The 22,339-nt window shown below is 36.6% G+C and overlaps 1 protein-coding gene across 1 annotated transcript in view; it reads left to right on the plus strand.

Moving 5' to 3' along the window:
- Positions 1-22,339, plus strand: part of CD96 (CD96 molecule) — a 106,700-nt gene that overhangs the window by 12,939 nt on the left and 71,422 nt on the right. The window contains exons 4-6 of the mRNA XM_055110268.1: positions 8,537-8,661; positions 18,515-18,562; positions 20,039-20,246. Coding sequence (XP_054966243.1) covers positions 8,537-8,661; positions 18,515-18,562; positions 20,039-20,246 — 381 coding nt within the window. The remainder of the gene's footprint in view (positions 1-8,536; positions 8,662-18,514; positions 18,563-20,038; positions 20,247-22,339) is intronic.

A 22,339-nucleotide genomic window follows, 5' to 3' on the forward strand; every position in this document is an offset into this window, starting at 1 on the left:
AACTTCAACAATTATCAACTCATAGGCAATCTCATTTTATTTAAACCCTTATCAACTGCTGCCTTCCAAGATTACTTTGGAGAAAATGCAAGACTTCTTGTTTATTTTAGTATGAATCTTTAAAAGATAAAGATGTCATTTAAAAAAGCCATAATCTACCACCAAAACTAAAAAAAAAATAGTATTTAATATTATTCAATATCCCATCAGCCTGATAATGTTATATTTTGTTTTTTTTTTAAATTAGGATGCAGATAAACTAGATATATTGTGATTATTTGGAAATTCCCTTTTAATCTGAAAGCTATATTACATTTGTTATTTTTCCTTTGCGATATATTTGTTGAATAAATTTGATGATTTGTCCAGCCTGGATTTTGCTCTTATAGTCCCATAGTATCTATATGTTTTCACCTTATAGTTAGACTTATAGACTCTAAGTTATCTTATATTCTTGACAGAGACTTGATCACATTTAGGTTTTCTTTTTTCTTTTTTGTTTTTTGGCAAGACTACGTGATAGATGATGCATAGTTATATGAGAGGCACATAATTCTGGTCATATGATATTAAGAGCCACTGGTGAGCCTTGCCTACATCCATTAAATCATTATGATTTGCCGAATAGAAATATTCTATCATTCCCTAATTTATTAGCTTAAGTATTTCTATAAAGAGAAACTTCCTCTCATCAACTTATTATTTATTTGATGTATAGTTTGTATAAGAAAAGCAGAATAGATACTTGATTCTTTCCCTTTAATCACCAGTTTTAAAAATGAGTTGGTTAACTAGTATTTTTAGAAAGTGACCCATAAGTATTTTATGTTAAGTATCATGAATTTATATGAACTTAAACATACTGATGAATTTCAATTCATTACAGTTATTATCCTTATTTTACTGAAAATTTCCCATATATAAAACCTATTAATCCTTTGTTATATAAGTTGCAAATATTTTCCCAGTTTGTCATTTATTCTTACTTTCTTATATTGTTTGCAATGCAGCATGTTTCTTATTTTTATTAAATAAAATCTATTACTCTTTTCCCTTATTGGTCCTGATTTTAAGTTTTGGTCAAGAAAAGTTTTCTTCATTTCCAAATTATATAAGAATTTGCTCATAATTTCTGATACTTGCATGCTTTCTTTTATGAGCATTTAAATTTGTAATGTTAGGTTTCTGGTGCAAAATAAAAACACCTAAATTTACATTTTTATATATCTCTAATGCCTTCTTCTATATTTTCTACTTTTTTTCCCTTCTGTGATTCAGTTAGGTATTGACCCGTCTTCCAATCATAAACTCTATCTCTATGATGTCCAATAAGTTTTTACCCCATCAAATTAGTTCTTAATTTCTGATATTGTATTTTTAAGTTATTTGATCATGTTTGATAGATTTTTAATTTTTGATAAATTTGTCCACCTTTTGATCTACTTCCTCCATTTCTTCTCTGTTTTCTTGAGTATATGAAAAAGAGTTATTTTAAATCTTTGTTGGATAACTCCAAAGTCAGAAGCATTTGTTTGTCTGTTCCTATGTCTATTTTTCTCTTATTTTCTTTTTTTGCAACTTGCTCCACCATATCTCGTCTAAACCACTCTGTATTATTAAATATACTGCATCTATATCAAACTATAAAGTACACATATATAATAATATATGTATTAAACTCAACAGTTAAGTGTTAAATTAAGGATTTAAAGCAGCAGTACCCAACTTTTTGACACTAGGGACCGGCATGAAAGACAACTTTTCCATAGACTGTGGTGGAGGGGGATGGTTTGGGGATGATTCAAGTCTATTACATTTATTGTGCACTTTATTTGTATTATTATTACATTGTAATATATAATGAAATAATTATACAACTCACCATAACGTAGAATCAGTGGGAGCCCTGAGCTTGTCTTCCTGCAACTAGATGGTCCCATCTGGGGGTGATGGGAAACAGCAACAGATCATCAGGCATTAGATTCTCATAAGGAGCACACAACCTAGATCCCTCAAATGTGTAATTCACAATAGAGTTCGCACTCCTATGAAAATCTAATGCAGCCACTGATTTGGCAGGACACAGATCTCAGATGGTAATGCAAGTGATGGGGAGTAGCTGTAAATACAGATGAAGCTTTTCTTACTCACACACTGCTCACCTCCTGCTGTGTGGCCCCGTTCCTTAACAGGCCACGGACAAGTACCAGTCCATGGTCCAGGGGCTAAGAACCCCTGATTTAAAGAATTTCATGTTCTTTAACGAAATTAAGAGAAAAGAAAAGAAAAATAAATGTATGTATAGTTTTTATTTACTCACGTATGAAGACTACATATATAATTTTTCATATTTACTCACGTATTTACCATTTTTTGTGCTCTTTATTTTATCCCATGAATTGGAGTTACTGTTTGTTGTCATTTATTTTCAGCCTGAAGGACTTTAGTATTTCGTGTAAGACAAATCTACTTGCAATGAATTCTTTCAGATTTTTTCATTTTTAACTTTAAAGGATAATTTCAATGGATATAGAATTCAGAGTGGATTGTTTCTCTTTCTTTTAGCATTTTGAATATATCTTTCGATCTCCATTATTTCTGATTAAAATGAGCCACTAGTTATATTATTAGTCTGCTGAATGGGATGAGCTTTTGTTTTTGTTTGTTTGGTTGGTTGGTTTTTGCTCCTTTCAATTGCTACTTTTATAATTTAGTCTTTCTTTTTGGCTTCCAGAAGTTTGATTATGATGTGTCTTTTGGCTTTCAGAAGTTTGATTATGGGTGTCTCTTTGTGTTTGTCCTATTCAGGTTTTGTTAAAGTTCTTGTATGTGTAGATTAATTTTAAGAAAGTTTTTAAATAATCAAATATGTGAAGTTTTTGGCCATTTTTTCTTCAAATATTTGATCCATCCCCTTACTCTTTCACTTCTTTTTCTACTACTCCTGTTTCATGTATGTTACCATACTTGATACTGTCCTATATGGCTCTGAAGCTGTTTTCATTTCTTTCAATCCTTTTTCTCCCTTAAGATTAGATAATTTATATTGAACAATGTTCAAATACACTAATTCTTTCTTCAGCCATCTCAAATTTGCTATTGAGAACATCTAGTAAATTTCTTATTTTTGTTACTGACATTTCACCTCTAAAATATACATTTGCTTCATTTTATAGCTTTCTATTTCTCTACTAACATTTCCTATTTATTGAGTCATTGTCATATTTTGCTTTAATACTTTGAATAGACTAATAACAACTTCTTTGAAGTCTCTTAAATTCAACACCTGGGTCCACCCAGATTCAGCTGCAATTACTTTTTTTCCTGATTATGGGTCACACATTCCTGTTTCCTCCATGTCTCATAATTTTTTGTTGAAAACTGGACATTAAAAAATATATATATATTTATAGACAGACTATAGAACATATATGTATATGTTGCAACTCTATATTATGTCTTATTTTGGTTCATTTTGTTTCATTTTAGTAACTTACCTGTGCTTAAATTGAATGTCTCCTTTGCAATGCAAGGCCATTGATCTCTCTTCTCAGATTTTTATACTAATAGTTATTTTTTAATTTGGCTTGCAAGAAGTTGCCCCTGCATTGGCAAAGCCACTTTATTGGTCCAGCCGTGATTTTGGCAAAAGTTATGCTCAAATACTTAAATCCATTAGGCTTCCACTCTTTATGCATAGATTTGTGTGTCAATCAGGGAGTGCATTCAAAGTTGCAGCCAGTTATCCAGACTTCCTGGGCTTTTACATTTTGCTAGGCTCTTTCGGGTCTCCCTGACTCAGTGTGTAGTTTCCTAGTCAGGGTATAATCTGTGAAGTCCTTATCTTAGCCATTCCATGACTCTAGTTTCCAGGATCTCCATGTTAAAGGTCTTTCTGGTCTAGCACTGTCTTTGTTTTGTGCTGCTCTAACAGAATACCACAGACTGATACTTTAGAAAGGATAGACATTTATCTTCTCACAGTTCTGGAGGTTGAGAATGTCCAAGATCAAGCCATTGACATCTGGTGAGGGCCTGCTTGCTAAATCCTCTGGAGGGGAGAAATGCCATGTCCTCACATGGTGGAAGGCAGAAGGGCAAGAGACAAAAGGGGAATCAACTCGCCCTTTTATAATGGCATTAATGCCACTCATGAGAGCTCTGTCCTGTCACCTCCCAAAGGTTCCACCTTCTAATACTGCCACAATGGCAACCAAATTTCAACATGCATTTCAGAGGGGAGAAGCATTCAAATCATAGCAGCCACTCACTCCAAATGGGAATACAAACCCAAACTAACCAAGCTTCAGGTTTTTGGCACCTACGAAGTTTATGGTTAAAAGGTGAAAGGTTTCTATCCCTAGACCTAATTTAAGTCTGCCCATTGTGGAAAAAAAGCTGCTGCTTTTTGCAACCAGCTCCATGTGGCTGAAACTACATTTCTTAATGACCAGGTTGGAGAAGGGAATGGATGGAGCTGAGGCAAAAAGATTGAAGTCTCCTGCTGTTATTACTAAAGCTCTAGTGATTTTTCAATAAGAAATGCTTTGCAATTTAATGACTACCTTTAGTCAATTTCCACGGCCCTAAAATTGTTGTTTTTTTAAACACATTTCCCCAGTTTTGTACTTGTCTGTTTTTACTGACCTCCTCATGTCCCCATAACCAGAAGTATCTCATTCCTACACCCCATATTTTGATATTTATATTGTATCTTTATTTAAAAACATATATTTATCACTATTCCCTTTGTTATAACAATTATATATTCTTAGTGCTAAAGGTAAATAGATAATCAACATTTACAACTAACCTTTATGTAAATGCATCTCCAGTCTGAAATGTATTATATTGGAGAATCCTCAGGAAAGGCTCATAGCAGCAATATTCTCTGAGTTCTTGTGTAACTCTAACATCTTTCTGTAGTCTTTATTAAAAAAGACTTTATTAAAAAAGAATATAAAATCTTTGGCTCACATTTTCTTTCCCTGAGTATATTAACTATGTTACTCTATTGTTTTCTGGCAGAGGACTGCTATCAAAAAGCTAATAACAATCAGATTTTCTTTCCCCATATTTGACTTTGCTCAATACTTTTATATGAACATGCTTAAAGTTGTCCATTCTGGGTCTATTTTCCTATTTTGCAGTATAATCGTTTAATGTGCAGTTTCTAGTCATTTTTAATTTTGTTATATTTTTCTTGAATTATAGTTTTTAATATTTGTTCTGTTCCATTGCTTTCATCTTTTTTCTTTAATGTCTTTTATTGTACATATATTTTTATCTTCTTTGCATATCATTTCCTTTGAATCTCTTTTATCAACTTTTTTCTTTTTTTATAATTACATATTGCTTTATTTATTTCAAAATTTCCCTCATTCTATTTTGAAAATGAACTTTAATGAATTAACTTTTGTGTTTCTGTGTTTCTGGTTTCATTCTAATTTTGTCTTAGTTTCTGGAGTGATTTTTAAAAATTTATTATTTCTAACCCTTTCTCGAATTTCGTTACCTATGTTTTGTAAGCTTTTTTCTTCCACTGGACTCATTGGGAACTTTCCAAAATTGTGCACAATTTCATCATTTTATTTCTTTTAGCTCATTTTGAATAATTTGGCTATAGTTTTTATTTACTTTGTTGTCGTGTCTTGATAATATGCTCTCATTGTTGTAGGAATGTTATTTTGTTCTCTATTCTTTTTTTGCTTCTGGTATCTTTATAGGTTATTCTATCTCATTCCCTTTCTATCACTCATGCTTAAGTTAAATGCATTCTTATCACAGAGGAGTGGGCCAGCCTAGCTTTTCTAGAGTGTTCAGTATCCCTAAAGCCACCTCTTCTGTTATTTTCAAGATAAGTAATTTACCATTGTACTTTCTGAGTGTATTTCCTTTGCTTCTATCCCTCACTTTTACCTAAATTGCCTATTTGATTTCTCTTATTGGACCTGTCCTGTCTTATTGGATTCTATGTCCAGCAGTTTTTTCTCCCCATGGCATGTGTCCTGAGAAGTCCTTTCTGCTCCAGCACTGACAACCTTTTTCTTATTTTTCTTGAAGACACTGGTGATTTGGTGCCCGCAAACTCTCTTCTCCATTTCAGCTACTATTCTTGGATTAATCTACCTGTCTTTCCAGTGATTACCTGTTACTAGGCAGAGGGAGGTGGTATGGGTTCTCTAGTTCTAAGATACATCAGAAGCCCAGTTGATCTTCCTCTGTTTCTGCACAGTTGCTGATAACACAGTGGTTTAGTAGATTTTTCCCCACCAATTAAGAGGGATGTGTTGTTATTTAGTGTTCGTGTAGATATGATCTATGTATTTTTAGTTTTGTTACCCTATTTCTCTTCTTTGTTTTTATAGAGGGTTTCAGGTATATTCAAAAAGTAATGCCACTTATACTGCCAGCTTCCCAGATTCTGGACAAAATTTACAAAAATGTAATACTTATGTATTTGACTGATGTTCATTAAAATATAACTAACATATTTGGATTGCATGGACTTCAGAGATATTCAGTATATTTTAAATAAATATATATAAGTAAAACAATTACAATAATTTAAGAATAAAATTAGATAGTAATGGTCTTATGCAAATATGGCAAAAAATTATGATAGTAGAGATGGTATAGAAACAACTCCATTTGGAAGTGCTGTGATAGCTAAGTGATTTTTTTTCTCCTTAAGGGACAGGGGTCTTTTTTTTCAATTATGGGCTTGGAGTACTATTTGGAAACAGCAGTGGAGAGCAAGGAAAGCACTGATCCCACCTCCAAAACTTGAGGAATTAGAGTGCAAGAAAATATATAACCACTATTTGGAAATGCTGTGGGGAAGATGTACCCTAATGGGAAGATCTGGTTTTAATTAGGAAAAGGAGGAGGAAAGAGTTATCGGGAAAGAAGATAGATGATATTGATAAGAGATTAAAATATAACAAAGATCTAAAGGCTAGATATAAAATTTATAAACAGAAATATGCCATTAAAATGTATACTGTTATATAGCATATATTTATATATATATTTATATATATAATTTTTAGCCCTAAATTGGTGCTTTAATCTTCAGTTTCCTTTTCCTTGATCAGAAAGACTATAAAACTTCATAACCTAGCCTTTGCCTTTTTATTTTGATGGACTAATACTGTATAAAAGTTATACTGTTTTATAACACATATATATATATATATACACACACACAATGTTAGTAGCAATAAGAATGTTCATACTCAATGATCCATTAATTATACCTCAGAGAATTTATCTTAAGTAGCTGAATGGTCAGAAGAAAGCTATTAGCATGAGGATGATCCTTGCTATATAGCATGTAATGGTTTAAAATAAAGTAAAAAGTCCAAACTGAAAGAGCATAATGATTCAATAATTGGAAATGACTAAATGAATGATGATTAGTATATATGATAAAATGACATGAAGCCCCCATAAATTTAAATCACCTGTAGTTCAAGAATCACACAAAACATTCTAAAGTAACAACATATATAACATTCATTGGTAAACAGGATTGCAGACTATGAGAATACATGCATGTATGCAAACAAGATTTGAATATAGAAAAAAGAATATAAGATTTTTAGGATATTTGGATGGTAGAGTTGCCTTTATTTGTAAACTTCTTTTGATGCTATAGTTTAGTCACAAATTTATATGTATGTATATAAAACTTTCCCAATAGGAGAGACTACAAAATGGATATTTATCTTCTATTACCTTAAAAATGAAAATAATTAACACTGCTTCCTCAAAGTTTCCTTATATATGTTTGTGTCATTCCTTTGTGGGAGGAATGTTTATAAACTCTGGGAAGACTGTTACATATGAAGACTGTAAAAAGAACAGAATTTTAGGGCAGGAAAACTATTATGTATGATACTATAACTGTGGATACATGTCATTATACATTTGTCCAAACCCATAGAATGTGCAAAATTAAGAGTAAACCCTAATGTAAACTATGAACTTTGGGTGATAATGAAGTGCCAGTGTGGGTTCGTTAATTGTAACAAATGTACTGCTATGGAACAGGATGTCCACAGTGGGGGAGGCTGTGGGTGGGTAGAGGTAGTAGATATACTGGGAACTTTGTACTTTCTGCTCAATTTTGCTGTGAACCTAAAACTACTCCAAAAAATAAAGTCCAACAAAATAAAAAGACAGTTAAGGCTAGGTTATGAAGTTTTGTATTCTATCTGATCAAGGAAATGGAACCTGAAGATTAAAGCACCAATTTGGGGCCAAAGCAGAACATGCCAAATGATGAGTTTGATTCTGTTGGGGTCATTTCCTTGTAATTTTTCAGTGTTTAGCAACAATTCTGTGCTCCTCAGTGACTCCATTTAGCCACTTATACAATGAGGGCTATCGTGGGAGTTTGCCTCTCTGCTTCATAGGTGTACCCTGAGGACAGATGAATCCCTATACTAAAACTGTTTTTGTCTCTTTGATGAAAAGCACTTTACAAACCAATCAGAGATTCACATATTTTCTACCTTATGTTTTGTTACAGTTACACCAGATGAATGGAAAAGCAACCATATGATAGAAATAGAGATAAATCAGACTCTGGAAATACCATGCTTTCAAAATAGCTCCTCAGAAATTTCATCTGAGTTCACCTATGCATGGTCGGTGGTAAGTGTTGCCCTTTTCAGTGAATAACCACAATGGTCTTTAAACATTAATGAAGTAAAATGAATAAGCAGTAATATAGGGAAGGAAGCATACAAATAACAGGCAGGCATTATGCCAGTGGTGGGAAGAGGGGTAGGGAAGGAAGGAGAGGTCACTCAGATTCCTTCTCACAGGCAAGCCTCTGAGTCTATGAATGCAGTGAATTAATTTATAAATTTGCTTCTAAAGATTGATTTTTACTTCTATCTATATACCAAACCATGATTACAGAAAGAACAAAGTGTGATAGTGCCCTAGAAAGGAGCCATATTCAGCAGAAGCCCCTACTCACAGATACTTGTTTCACAAACAACATATACAGAGCTACAGACTCCTTTCTCCAAAAACACTTATTACTACATCCTGGGAAATATCCAACATTGGGTTAGATAGGGAAGCACAGACTCTAATGCTTGTGAAATATAAGCAGCAAATGTATATGAGACAAGCAGGCCTTGTATAAGAAACAGTCACTGCCCAGCTCTATTAATGCCACAGGGGGCTGCAGGCCTATAGTTGCCATGCCTTCTCATTAAAAAACAAAAAACAAACAAACAAAAGCCAGAAATCTGTATTTTTATGAAAAATTTTCCAATTTTAAAAATGATGTGTAGAGCAAAAATAAATAGTGGTCTATTATTTTGATGTGTAGAGCAAAAATAAGTACTGGTCTATTATTTTGCTAAGACACTGTAAAATATAACTCTAATTATAAATTTAAAAAATTTCACTGAGGATTCACTTTGGCAGTTATGGTGGGCCAACTATTAAGTTGCTTAACATGCTTAACATGTCCTGTGATGACTAAATTCTCCCACTACTTTTCTCTCCTTGAAATACTGCAGTGTTCATCTATACAGATCTTTATCTAATCGGATTTATGATTTAATTTGGCCTGTCCCTTAACATAACTGCATCAGTTATCTACTTTGTCTGCCTTTGTTATTTTATCATTAGTCTACCTTATTCTGCCTAATGCATCAGTTTATTTTTAAAATCTAAATTTAATCTTAAAAACTAAAATTGAGCTTTTTCTCATAACACGTAAACAAAATCAACATGAGGATAATAATAAATATGAAAGAATTGTGTCATTATAACTTTAATGTTAGTCAACCAAATGGCAGCTAGCTACTAACCAGTGTATGCAGTAAACCCCTAAAACTGTTAAAAACAAATGACAACAAAGAGACAAACACAATTATAGAGGTGATCATAAACATGATTTCAAGAATCACATAATAGGGCATTCATTTAGATGATACAGAATATGATTACTGTATGTTAATTTTTATATTTTTGTCAAAATGAAAACAAAGGATTTAAAAATTCTTATGAAACTCACAGATTCTCATGAATGTAACAGCTGGCACAATTTGGAAAATACTGTGATTCAGATGGCTGATTATTCATATTACAAGCTACCTAGATTTTTGTGGACAGTCTTGGAAACTAGACCCTATATATAAAAACATTTCCTTGGGTTTGTGCCAAACCCAAAATAATTGACTTGTACGAAGAACTTTAAATACAACCTACTGATAATTTTTCACTGTGTAGGTATTTTTCAGATAGTAAATAATAAAAAGAATTATATTTTAAAATAACTTTCCCAAATGGTTGTAAAACCTACAGTGTCTCTTTGTCATCTGTCACAAAACTCGTCTGCCCTTTTATAGGATTTGCTTTCCAAAAAGTAAGCCTTCCTGGACAGTAGGCCTATCATTAGGATGAGTATAAGTCCATTGTTCTTAATAAACATGATGCAACATAGTTCTGAGAAAAAGGTTAAGTGAGATAATTTCAGGAGGACAGAAATGTACTATACTAAACATTTTAGTAATGAAATGCATAGCTTGCTTAATATTTTCCACGAACAGAGCAGAAAGTTCCTATCTCAGTTATCACAAATTCATTAACAATGGCAACTGGTTTAATAAAGCCTTACTGTAGATATTTTTACTGTAGTGTTCTTATCTTGTCTCATGGGTATGTAATCTGTTTTTCTAAGCAAATGTAAAGCCTTCAGTATGTGTCTTTTATGTGAGTCTGAGCTTCTCCTGAACAAAAAGTTGTATCTCTCATTTCTTTTTTTTTCCAAAGTATAAATTCATATTTTGTAGGAAATGTAGTTTACAAAACAGTATCAATCGCTACCCCCAATCCAGATGACCCACTTTCCTCCGAAGGGGGACGTTTAGGTCCTATTCCACTGGGCAAGGGTAAAATGATTCAGTAATCTTCCAGGTTAACAGTAAATTCTTCTCCCAAGGCTGGGGCCGTCAAGGCACAGTCTGTATGAGGCTCACCCTGTCTGACCCTAGGCTGGGGCTCCTTGCTCGGTAGGCAGGAATTGGGGTTGGGGTGGGGGCTCAGGGAAGGGTCTGGACCCTGAGACTTCTGCTTACAGGAGGGTGCTGGGAAAACCCTGCCTTGGGTTGGGGAATCCCCTCTCTCCCAACTTTGGGGAACAGGGTGGGGAGGGAGTAAGTGGGACCCTGCTGCCTGGAGGGCTCAGGTCTGAGCAGCAGGGAGCCCTTAGTCCCCACTCTGGCAGATCTATTGGGAATTTACTACCTGAAGACAAATTATAGGTCTAGGGTCTTCTTTGTGATTTTGGGGGAGTCGAGGCATTGGGGGGTGAGAGGTATGGTCTAAGGTCACAGTCTGGGAGAGGAGTCCTTGGGATCAAGGGTTGTGCAGAAGCACCTTCCCCACCTCCTGCCTCATGAGATAAGGTTGCCAGGATTCCATTATCACGGTGAATTTCTCTGGGCTCGTGGGTTAGGGGTCATAGTGGAGCCACCAAGGTAGAAATCACAAATGGGACGCATGTGTGTTAACTGACAGTGGCCTGGCCAGAGGTCAGGGGGCACTAGATCCTTGGCAAGAAAGCTAAGGGATCAACAGGTGAGATGTGAGACACCAGGCGCATGGCAGCTCACACGTACATGGCCCGGGACATGACAAAGCATTTGCCCTGGTAGGAATCAGAGGGGCTGCTGTAGGACAGAGCATCATAGATGGGGTTGATCTTGTCCAGATACTCTTCCTCCTCCTCCCCCTCCTCATCCTCTAGATCCAGGGAAACGTCTTCCACAGCAGGTGGCCCTGGAGGCACCGGGATGGGGGACCCCAGGCTTGTGGCTCCAGGGTGCAAGGGTCCTGACCACTCTTCCAAGGTGGGCAGCTCATGGTATCGAGGCATTTCCTGCCCAGTGCATGAGGCGCCAGCGTCAAAGTAGGGGGTCTTGAGTGGGCTGTGCTCCGAGGCCCCCAGAGTGAAGAGCTGGGAGGGCATCTCCTGCTCCTCCAGCTTCTCTTTTGGGGTCGGCGGCTTGTAGGAGGGAGGTCCTTCCAGGCTGTGGGTTAGGAGGTAGGTCAAGGAGACTAAGACCAGGGCATCCCTCTGAATCCAGGGTTATGGCACATGCTGTTCCCTCTACCTGGGTCCCCCTTTTCCCTGCCCCCTTTTCTTGCCTGGAGTAAGAGGTTTTTTGTTTTGTTTTGTTTTTTGTTTTTTGTTTTTTTTTTTTTGTATTGCTCATTTCAAAAATCTCCAGCATCTAGTATAGAGTCTTAGAGCATAGGTACTCATAAATACTTAATAAATACTTGAATTAATTTATTTCTATTTGTCCCCTTTCCCCACAGTCTTATTCATTGTTCTCATATTAAATTAATGATCACTAAATTAATGCTGTTTGATTGTTTAATGAGTGGCAGCTCATTAAGTATCAACGACTTGACAACTGATGAGTCACCGTTTATCAAGTAGCTTCCTTTAAAGAAACTAAGAAGGCCATATAGACATTACCTTTGGATTCTGCCAGGACATTTAGAGTAAATGAATGCCAGAGAGTGCATCTAAGGTCACACAGTGAGAGGGTGAATCTTAAACATCCACTAGAACCTCAAGCCATGCTGCCACTTTAAAGAATGCACCATGATACCAACAACTTGAAGAATCTTTCTAAAGAAACCTTTCTTCAAAGGGAACATGGTGTTGGCAAATGTGCTGATTAAAATCCTATGGTACATTTCCTTTCAAAATGTCAAAATCTATTTGCTCCTCTCATTTACATCTATGCCCCACAGTATTGATGGCTGTAGGATTCAGCCAGTCTATTAAACCATCTAATGTCCTTATAAAGTAGATTACATAGGGTGGTTATAGTCTCCCTTAAATGAGAACAAACTTCCTAAGTAAGAGGAGGGAACAAACTGCCTGACAGTGCATAAACCATACCCTGGGCTCATGGTTAGAACATCCCACAGCAAGGAAGTAAAGGAACAGAATGGAAAAATCCCCACATTCATGCAAGTGCAGAAACCCATGATTAGTGTCTTTGGGCTGACCTATGCTCATCATAATAGTAAAAAACACACCCATGAGTAGAGATTTAAGATGTTAATGAGACATGCCATGTATCTACCAGCACGTACAACAATAGCACATGCACATCGGGAGGACCACCCCGAACATGCTTAATAGCAACACACCTTCCCACCCCTTCATGAATAATCATATGAGACTCTCATAAAGGGAGTTTCCCTAGTGTCAGTCAGCATCATCTCACCTTTGAGTAGCCCACTGTGATCAGCGGTGAGTGTACTTTTGCTTTGCAGTAAGCTCTCTTACCTCTTTTCATTTTGAACTTGCTCTCAAATTCTTTTGTGTGGTAAAGTCAAAAACAAACTGGTGCCACTGGCAACACTTATATTAGGGAATAAACTACAACTCTTGGTATCATAATTGTTACATGTCTGCAAAGGACACAAATATTCCAGCCAATCCATATTTTTGGTCTTTAATCTCTTCTTAAACTAAGAATAAGAATCATAAGATAAGCCTATTGTTCTTACAAACATTATATAATCTCTTTAGAAAGAGATTACAACATAGAAATGATGAAGGTGAGCTCAGGAGAGCAGAAACTTCCTATACTGAACTCTGGGAAGTTTCAAAGGCCTTCTGCCCCAAGTGACTCATGAAACCCTGGAAACAATTTACAAACTAAAATTATCTAAGTCACTGAAAAACAAAAGTGATGTCTTCCTGTTTGTGGAATTTTATAAAAGCTAATTAATTCAATTATGACCCTCATAGGAAAGGTTATAATTGGGATTCTGTCTCATAAAATAAACTCTTATGCTACATGTGCCTGATCTCATGCTAAGGCTGTGTTAAGTGTGTTAATGGGACAGACTCTGCATTTTGGGAAGTTACATCGCAGGACTGGGAATACACTGAGGTAGACGGGCATCAGGTGCAAATGGACAGTGTATCTAACATTCATCCAGCATGAGGGGTAACTAAGTAAACACAAAGGGTTAACTCTCTAATGGAAACTAATAATCTATGTGAATGTAGGAGTAATATATAAGAAATCCTAGAATATGTGTATTTAGATGGGATGCAGTTGGAAGCTGAAAGATAAGTGGTATTTTTTCCCATCTTATGCATTGGGACATAAGCATATAGTCATGAGGGAAATTCTGCAGGCTTATTCTGGAAGCTTCTAAATATACTCTAATATTCTGTTTTCATAGCAAACTATCATCCTTGTTTCCCACAGCATGAATTTCAGTTCAGTCCAATAAACATATATGAATCTGTTTTGAGCACTAAGTCCTGCAGGGATACAAAACTATATTGGACATATTTCCTACCATGACATACACCTTTAATAAAAATGTTAAAAATGGCAGCATGGGGAAAATAGTTCAATTCCGACTAGATGAACCTGGGAAAGCTTCTTAGAAAAGGTTATATCTGAGCTGGATAATTAAATAGTTGGCTAGCAAAAGACAGACATATACTACACCAAGACCCTGGGACCTTTAAGTACAAACTGGTAGTGCAGACGGGAAAATGCATGAGGGAATATTTGTTCCCAAAGTCAGTGAAAATAAAGAAATTCACGATTTTTCTCTTTAAAATCATGAAGAGAAGGACAAGAGTATTTCCAATTCAAACAATTCAATATTAGTGACAAAAGCACATAACTATAGATTCTCATCTATCTTAAAATTTTTATCTATAAATATATCTTCAACATGCTCTTATTTAATATCTGTGCTATTTATGTTAAAAGGTAAGTGGTACTATAGACAATGTTTGTTATGCTTATGGATGCCTCACTATTCAGAAAACAAAACTGTAACCTCTTACCTGATGGCAGCTAATTCTAATTGTCTTTAATAAAAAAATGAAGTGCCAACCAAACTACAAAGTGTTGATAACCAACAGCAATGGTTAGAAATATATTGTTCTGGTGCTCTAGAAAATGGATGTGGGGAGCTTCGCAAGCAGCTTGCTTTGACAGCACTGACTGGATGGAGAATAAATGGAGGAAATGTGAAGATAGGAAACAGTTTGGAGAAAAAAGGAGTAGCAATCAATACAGTTAACAGCAGTTATTGAATGAGCTCTGTACACTCAGCACCTGCCATGTGCTGTGGTCAATGCAGCCAGCTCTGACATGGAGCTGGTTTCAAGGAACTCAGGATAGCTCAGAGATGAAATATCATCACTAAATCAAGGAGGTTGAACATCCCAAGTCTGAAAACCTGAAATTCAAAATGCTCCAAAATCTGAAACTTTTTTAGCGCACACATGATGCTCAAAAGAAATGTTCAATGGATCATTTCAGATTTCAGATTTTCAGATTTAAGATGTTCAACTGGCATAATGTAAATAGTTCAAAATCCAAAACAATCTGAGCCTGAAACATTTCTGATACCAAGCATTTCAGATAAGGGGTACTCAACCTGTAGTACAAAGATTCCTCTTCTAAATTGAAAATTTTGATTCTAGTTCAAAAACAAAGCCTAAATGACTTATTTTAGGATTTGTCAAGTATTTAAGGGACATATAACAGCAGTTTCATGATTCAATAAGATCCCTTTCAGCAGTTATCATGCTAATTATTTTATCAAGCTCCTATACATAATTTAATTATGCATTTGTTTCTTTTCTGTGGCTCCTGATTTTCATATTTGTTTGTGTGTGCGTGTTTGTTCTTCTCCTTAAGTATATTTTTTAGTGCAAAAAATCTATTTAAAAATTATATTTAAAAATCTGAATTTTTAGATTTTTTTTTTTTTTGAGGCAGTGTCTCACTTTGCTGCCGAGGCCGGAGTGCAGTGACATAATCTTGGCTCACTGCAGCCTTGGCCTCCCCAGGCTCAGGTGATCCTCCCACCTCAGCCTCCCAAGGAACTGGGACCACAGGCATGTGCCACCATACCCAGCTAACTTTTTTTTTTTTGTGTATTTTTAGTAAAGACAGGGTTTCACCATGTTTCCCAGGCTGGTCTTGAATTCCTGGGCTCAAGAAATCCACCAGCCTTGGCCTCCCAAAGTGCTGGAATTACAGGCATGAGCCACCAAATCCAGCCCTTAAGTAGACTATAAGTAGGAAAGGCTAAGACTGTTTCTTTTACTACTTTTGTGAGACTGTATATAGCAAAGTCATTAACAGTGTGATATTTGGAGGGAAATTGCTGTTTTCAAGACCTGGATCTCCACTACTTACTGGCTATGAGACCTAAGGGCTGGGATTAGAGTGAAGCAAGGAAGGCCATTAACCTTGGAAGCAAAATTTAAGGCAGCACAAAAAAATTAGTGATAAAGATAAATATTTTAATACAAAATTTTTAAAAATCAGAAGTTAGGGAAAATCCATGGTGAGCAAAACATCAAATTTGTAAATAAAGGCAGACTGTTGCTTGTGTGTTTTTGAGACCTTGCTACATTTATATTGTTTAAGGAACAGTATTTTCCAATCAACTTGTTGTTCATGGCCATTGTGTCCCCCAAGGGCCAACCCTTATGGGTTGACATTGGCAAGAGAGCAGATTAAGCTATTCATGGCTTTATAACTGTCTTAATCTATTTTGTGCTGCTACATGTAACAGAATATCTGAAACTGAGAAATTTATAAACAGAAAATTTATTCTCTCAAGTTCTGGAGGCTGGGAAGTCCAAAATCAAGGTGCCAGCAAGTTAGAGCCTGGTCTCTGTGCTTCCAAGATGGCACCTTGAACGCTATGTTCTCCCGAGAGGACAAAAAAACTGTGTCCTCACATGGCAGAAGAGCAGAAGAGAGAGAACTCACTACTACAGGCACTTTGTAGAGTGGCATTAATCTATTTATGAGGGCAGAGCCCTTTGGATCTCCCATTAGGCTTCACCTCCCAACACTATGCCATTGGGGATTAAGTTTCAACATGAGTTTTGGAAGGGACAAAAACATTCAAACCATAGCAATGAATTTCCATAATTCCTCAGTTTAGCCAGGCACATAGTGAATACTCATGAGATAGCAGGTTGATCATAGGCTGGACTAGATAATAATAAGCTTGTATTATTGAACATCTATTAAGTGTCAGGACTAGAGTAAGTATATCATATATGTTACCTCATTAAATCTATATTTCCCATTAAAATGTGGGAGTCTACCAAGGTGTGAATTCATAAAGTTTTAGAAATACTTATTAATATTTTTTAAAGTGGACAATTTTTTTCTTTGAAGAACAGGAAAAGAAAAAACTGGTAGAAATAAGGCTGTCACATACAGGTTCTTGCCTCTATCAGTCTGTTTCCTGAAGACTAGGTTAGTTAAGAGCATTATTATCAAGTAGGAGTTGAGGTGTGCTCTAAACACCTATCACCAAAAGTGGGTCAATATGTCATACAAAGGCCCCTTACAATCAACAAATTGCCCTCACCCCTGTAATCTACAACTCACATGAAAGGTTCTAGCTTTCTAAAATTTCTATTACATTTCTCACTGTAGATACTTCAGAAGGGTTTTTTATTTATTATTATTTTATAGTTTGGTTCTTATTAGTACAAATTGTATCTGAGACTTATTTGTTCCCGGTTCTGGGCCTCCTTGCTTTTTGATGCTGTGACTTAAATACCTCTTACTTTGTGTGATCTTTGATCAAATTTTTAACCTCAATTTATTCTACATAGTTGTAAGGAGTAAATAAGACTTGAAAGGACTTTGCAGAATTCTTAGAATATAGTAGGTGCTGAATAAATTTAAACTATGACTAATAAGATTATGAAAGTTTAATAATGGTCATAACATAATACTATCATTATTTCTCCCTCTCCCAGTCCTAGGCATTTCGTTGTTTGCCTGTGCTAATTTTTTCACCTCTCCTCCCATTTGCTCTGTGAAGGCAGCCACTCATATGTAAGTTCTTGCTACTGCCCTCTTTATAACTGAAGACTCTAGAATGTCTCAGGATCTCCTTATCTTGTAGGTTACGGGGCATTCTTTGCAACTGAATCCCATCTTTCCCAATGAAGGAACAAACCCTTCTTTCTGCAAAAGTCAACTGCCCAGGGGAAAAAAGCAACCTTTGGATAAGTTGGAAGGTTTTGTATTTTTTCTCTATCAACTAAACCACCTAGTCACAATCTGCTATATAATAAAGAAAAAAGCAGTTTTTCTCACCAGTCTACAACTTCAGCATGTAACTGCTCTTTTTCCCACAACAAAGTGACAGTTGATGGAACTGTTCCAAATGGCATTCATATACTAAATGACCAAGGAGCATTTTCAACTCTAAAATCCTGACACACAAAAAAGCAAGAGGCTGCCAAACGTACCTGTGCCAAAAGATCTGCAGGGGGTACCTGCCTTCTTAATTATTGACCTCCAGACTTGCCAGTGCTGAGTGACATGCTCTCCACTTTCTTCTCCTGTCCCCACCCAATACTTAGAGCTCCTCTGGGGGATCCTATCTCTGTAATACAGTCTTTCTCCCTTCTTCTTTTGCTCTTCTTCTTTAGGAAAACAGCGGCACAGATTCTTGGGTCCTTCTTTCTAAGGGTATAAAGGTATGTAAATTGCTTCAGGAAAAAGAATTCAGCAGAGTGTGATTATTTGCAGGCAATAACACAATACTATCTGTATGTAAGACTGACACAAATCCTAGCCGGATTCAGCTAAAGAACTGTGTCTTACATAAGAGTTTCTACTAAGTATATTCTGGAATTTTCTATTTAAACTATTTAAGAAGTATACCTTAGTCCATCCTCTGTTTCTGCCCATACTTGAATGTGGTTTCCATTTCTTGTAGCCTGATCTGTCTCATTTTTAAAACTAGATATTCCAATTCATAGATCTTATCATTATTTTGTAACACTTCCCCCATTGAATGCACTCCTGTTTACCCTTCTCCATTTTACTTCCCTCCATTTCCCCTGATGACTGTACACAAGGATTCATCTGTTGTTTAGAGTTAGGCCAGTAGATGTCAGCCCTGGATCTCCTGAGTACCTTAAAAACAATTGTCCTAGCCATGGCCTTATCCCAGACAGACTGAATTAGAATCTCTAGAAGACAAGCTTGTGCATCAGAGTGTTTTAAAAGCAGCTCAACTGAGAATGTTGAGTCATACTAACAGGATATGAAGACCTAACCCATCCTCTACCCTTGTGCCCGTCAAGAATCCCCTCCTTACTGGGCCCCTAGTGAGCACTTTTATTGACATCAACCAACACTGTGACACCCCAGGGAGTTTGTCCAAAAAAATTCCAGGCACAGAGAGAATAATAGGGCTTTTCATCACAGACCGAAGAAAGGATATGGGATAGAAGAACCAAGTACCTCAAATATACTCTGATCTCCAAAATTCAGAGTAACATTTTCAGGCTACTCTTCATGCATCCTCTTTGAAGCTAACACAAACACAGAAGAAAGGGAATAAGGTTAGGACCAGAACAAGGCTGTGAAAGGAGGCAAGGAGCTGCCCAGGGCACAAAATTTAAGGAGGTACTCACTGTTGGGTGTCAACATTTCACTTGCAAGACTTTGAGAATGCCACTTTACCTGATCCTAGTCCAGGCTTGGGGAGGAGCTGAAAAGAGTCATTTTCTAAAGGAATTTAGGGATAGCTGTAATCATCCAGTTTAAATGAAGATTTTATGAAATCTTCACACTGATACAGTCTTCTCATCTTAGCAGTAAGATGTCAGAACTTCTTAAATGAAAATTAAAATCTGCCATTAGTCCTGCCCATTCCAAACCCCAAATCCTGCTCCAGGTATACAGTTCCTAGAAGATTATGAAGGAGAAGGTCTAGTCAGAAGAACAGAATGTTTCCATTTGTTAGGAGAGGGTAACAATAGTTTTTTAACTGAAAGTCAAGTGTATCATACTTTCTCTAGTAATATACTGAATGTCTTCTAATTTCAATCCTTCATTCTTCCTCTCTACTTTACAAAAAATAAATGAATCAGTGCTTGTCGAATGCCTAGTTCAGAGCTGGCACAGTTGAGGACTCAATAACTGGTAACAATTTTTCTCACCAGGAGGATAATGGAACTCAGGAAACACTTATCTCCCAAAATCACCTCATCAGCAATTCCACATTACTTAAAGATAGAATCAAGCTTGGTACAGACTACAGACTCCACCTCTCTCCAGTCCAAATCTTCGATGATGGGCGGAAGTTCTCTTGCCACATTAGAGTCGGTCCTAACAAAATCTTGAGGAGCTCCACCACAGTCAAGGTTTTTGGTAAGGGCTTTTGTTCTACAGACTCACTGGCATCCTCCTGTCTCCTGCCCTGCTCTTTCTTGAAGAGGAAGCACCCTATTATGCTGCAGAGCAGCCACATGTGGGTAACAGTGCTGGAGTCTGTTTCCCTGGATACTTGTCATTCTTGTTGGGCAAGGGGCTGAGGGTAGGATGCTAAAGAATGATGATTCCGTTAACAGAATAAAATCATACAGAAATCAATAATTTTCTGTATTGGTCAGTTTTCTGTTGCTTACAATGAAATACCTGAAACTGAGTAATTTGTAAAGAAAAGGAATTTATTACTTACAGTTATGGAGGCTAAGTCCAAGGTCGAGGGGATGCATCTGGTAAGAGCCTTCTTGCTGATGGGGACTCTCTGAAGAATCCCAAGGTGGCACACGGTATCACATGGCGAGGGGACAGAGTTTGCTAATGTGCTAACTCAGGTCTCTCTTCCTCTTATTATAAGGCCACCAGTTTCCCTCCCATTATAACTCATGACTCCAGTAACCCATTAATCCATCAATGGATTAATCTTATTCATAAGGGCAGAGACCTCATGATTCAATCACCTCTGAAAGGCCCCAGTTCTCAATACTGCCACACTGGAGATTAAGTTTCAATATGAATTTTGGAGTGGACATTCAAACCATAACAGACAGATCAATTTCCTGGTGACCACTATCTTATTTACAATGCTAATATTTCTCAGAATACTGGAAATCTCTTTAATTGTAACTGCCAAAGTCTAATTGCTTGGTTGTCTAATTATCTTAGTTGCTTGCTTGAGCAAGGTGGAGTAAAGTCAGTGAGAAAAGGAAGGTGATAAATATAGCCCCAGAGAAACTGCAGAAGTTCCTCCTCCCCTGCTATCCTGCCAAGGCCCAGCTGGGGTGAGACCATCCAGGTCCAGCCCTTCCAGCAAAGGAGCCTTTAGGAAAGGCCCTCTGAACCTGCACTCTCAGGAGTGTGGAGCTGAGCTGTGAAATCCACTGTGGCCTCACTCAAAATGCAGACTACCTGCAGGGTGCCAATTTAAGGAGGAAAGGTTGAAATTCTATTTTCCCCAGTGGTACAAGGAAGTACCACTAATTAATAAACACCATTAATGAAGGGAAGCCTCTGCCTTTGGATGTTTTTTTCATTTTTTGTGACAAAGATCTGTGTTTTTTAGAAAATCAATTTTAAAGAAGGCAAAGAGAATAGCAGTGAGGTGGATAGACAATTAATTATTTTTGAAAATGAGATAAACAAAGAGAAAATAACTTCACAAACCTATGGACACAGGCTGCTAGATTGTTCCTCAATTCTCTAAAGGGCAGAGCAAGCAAAAAAAAAATTATTTGGAATTGTATTGCCTTATTATTGGCAGTCATACAATTTAGTATTTTGAAGAAAACACAAAATTGCCTCCCCCTTCCCTCCTCTGTCCTCCCCTTCCCTCTGCATCCTCCCTCTTCTCTTTCTCTTCATCTCTCCTCAGGGATGGACTAGGCAATAATCATCCCTGATGATCAGGTTCCTTACGGAGCCTAAACAGTGTCCTGTGAAGAGTTGGAAACAAGCTGTTCATCTCTTTTGCTATCACCATTTGTTTATTTACCAGGCTGTGACTGTCTTAGTGCAAACATGAAACTGCTTCATCTGGTCTATTGTCAAACCAATGAAGGCAGCCATCCTCAATGTGGAAAGAAATATCAATTTTAATCTAGGCAAGCTGTGTCCCCTATTGATCAAGACTTTTTGCATCATAACTTGATCTAATTGCCTTGTCAACATTTATGCTGTGTCCTGTATCTCTTTGCTGCATTAAAATACCTCTATCTTGATCTTAAATGTTTTTCACCCTTTTATTTCTCATTTTTATCACCCTATTGGATTCTACAGCTCTTTGTCTCTACATTTCTCTTGTTTCTTCTTTGAAGTCCTTTTGGTGGATGCTTAAAAATATGAAAACCTGCCTGCTTGTTCAGAAAATTAGATTTTTCATGCTTCTGGGTTTTTGCATTTAGTAAATTGGCTGGGGGGGTTGTGTTTGGGTGGAGTCTCATCCAGTCCTTAACCTATTTTGAGGTGTTACCCAAGTATAT

The sequence above is a fragment of the Pan paniscus genome, chromosome 2 (assembly GCF_029289425.2).
Source record: "Pan paniscus chromosome 2, NHGRI_mPanPan1-v2.0_pri, whole genome shotgun sequence".
NCBI classification, from domain to species: Eukaryota; Metazoa; Chordata; class Mammalia; order Primates; family Hominidae; genus Pan; species Pan paniscus.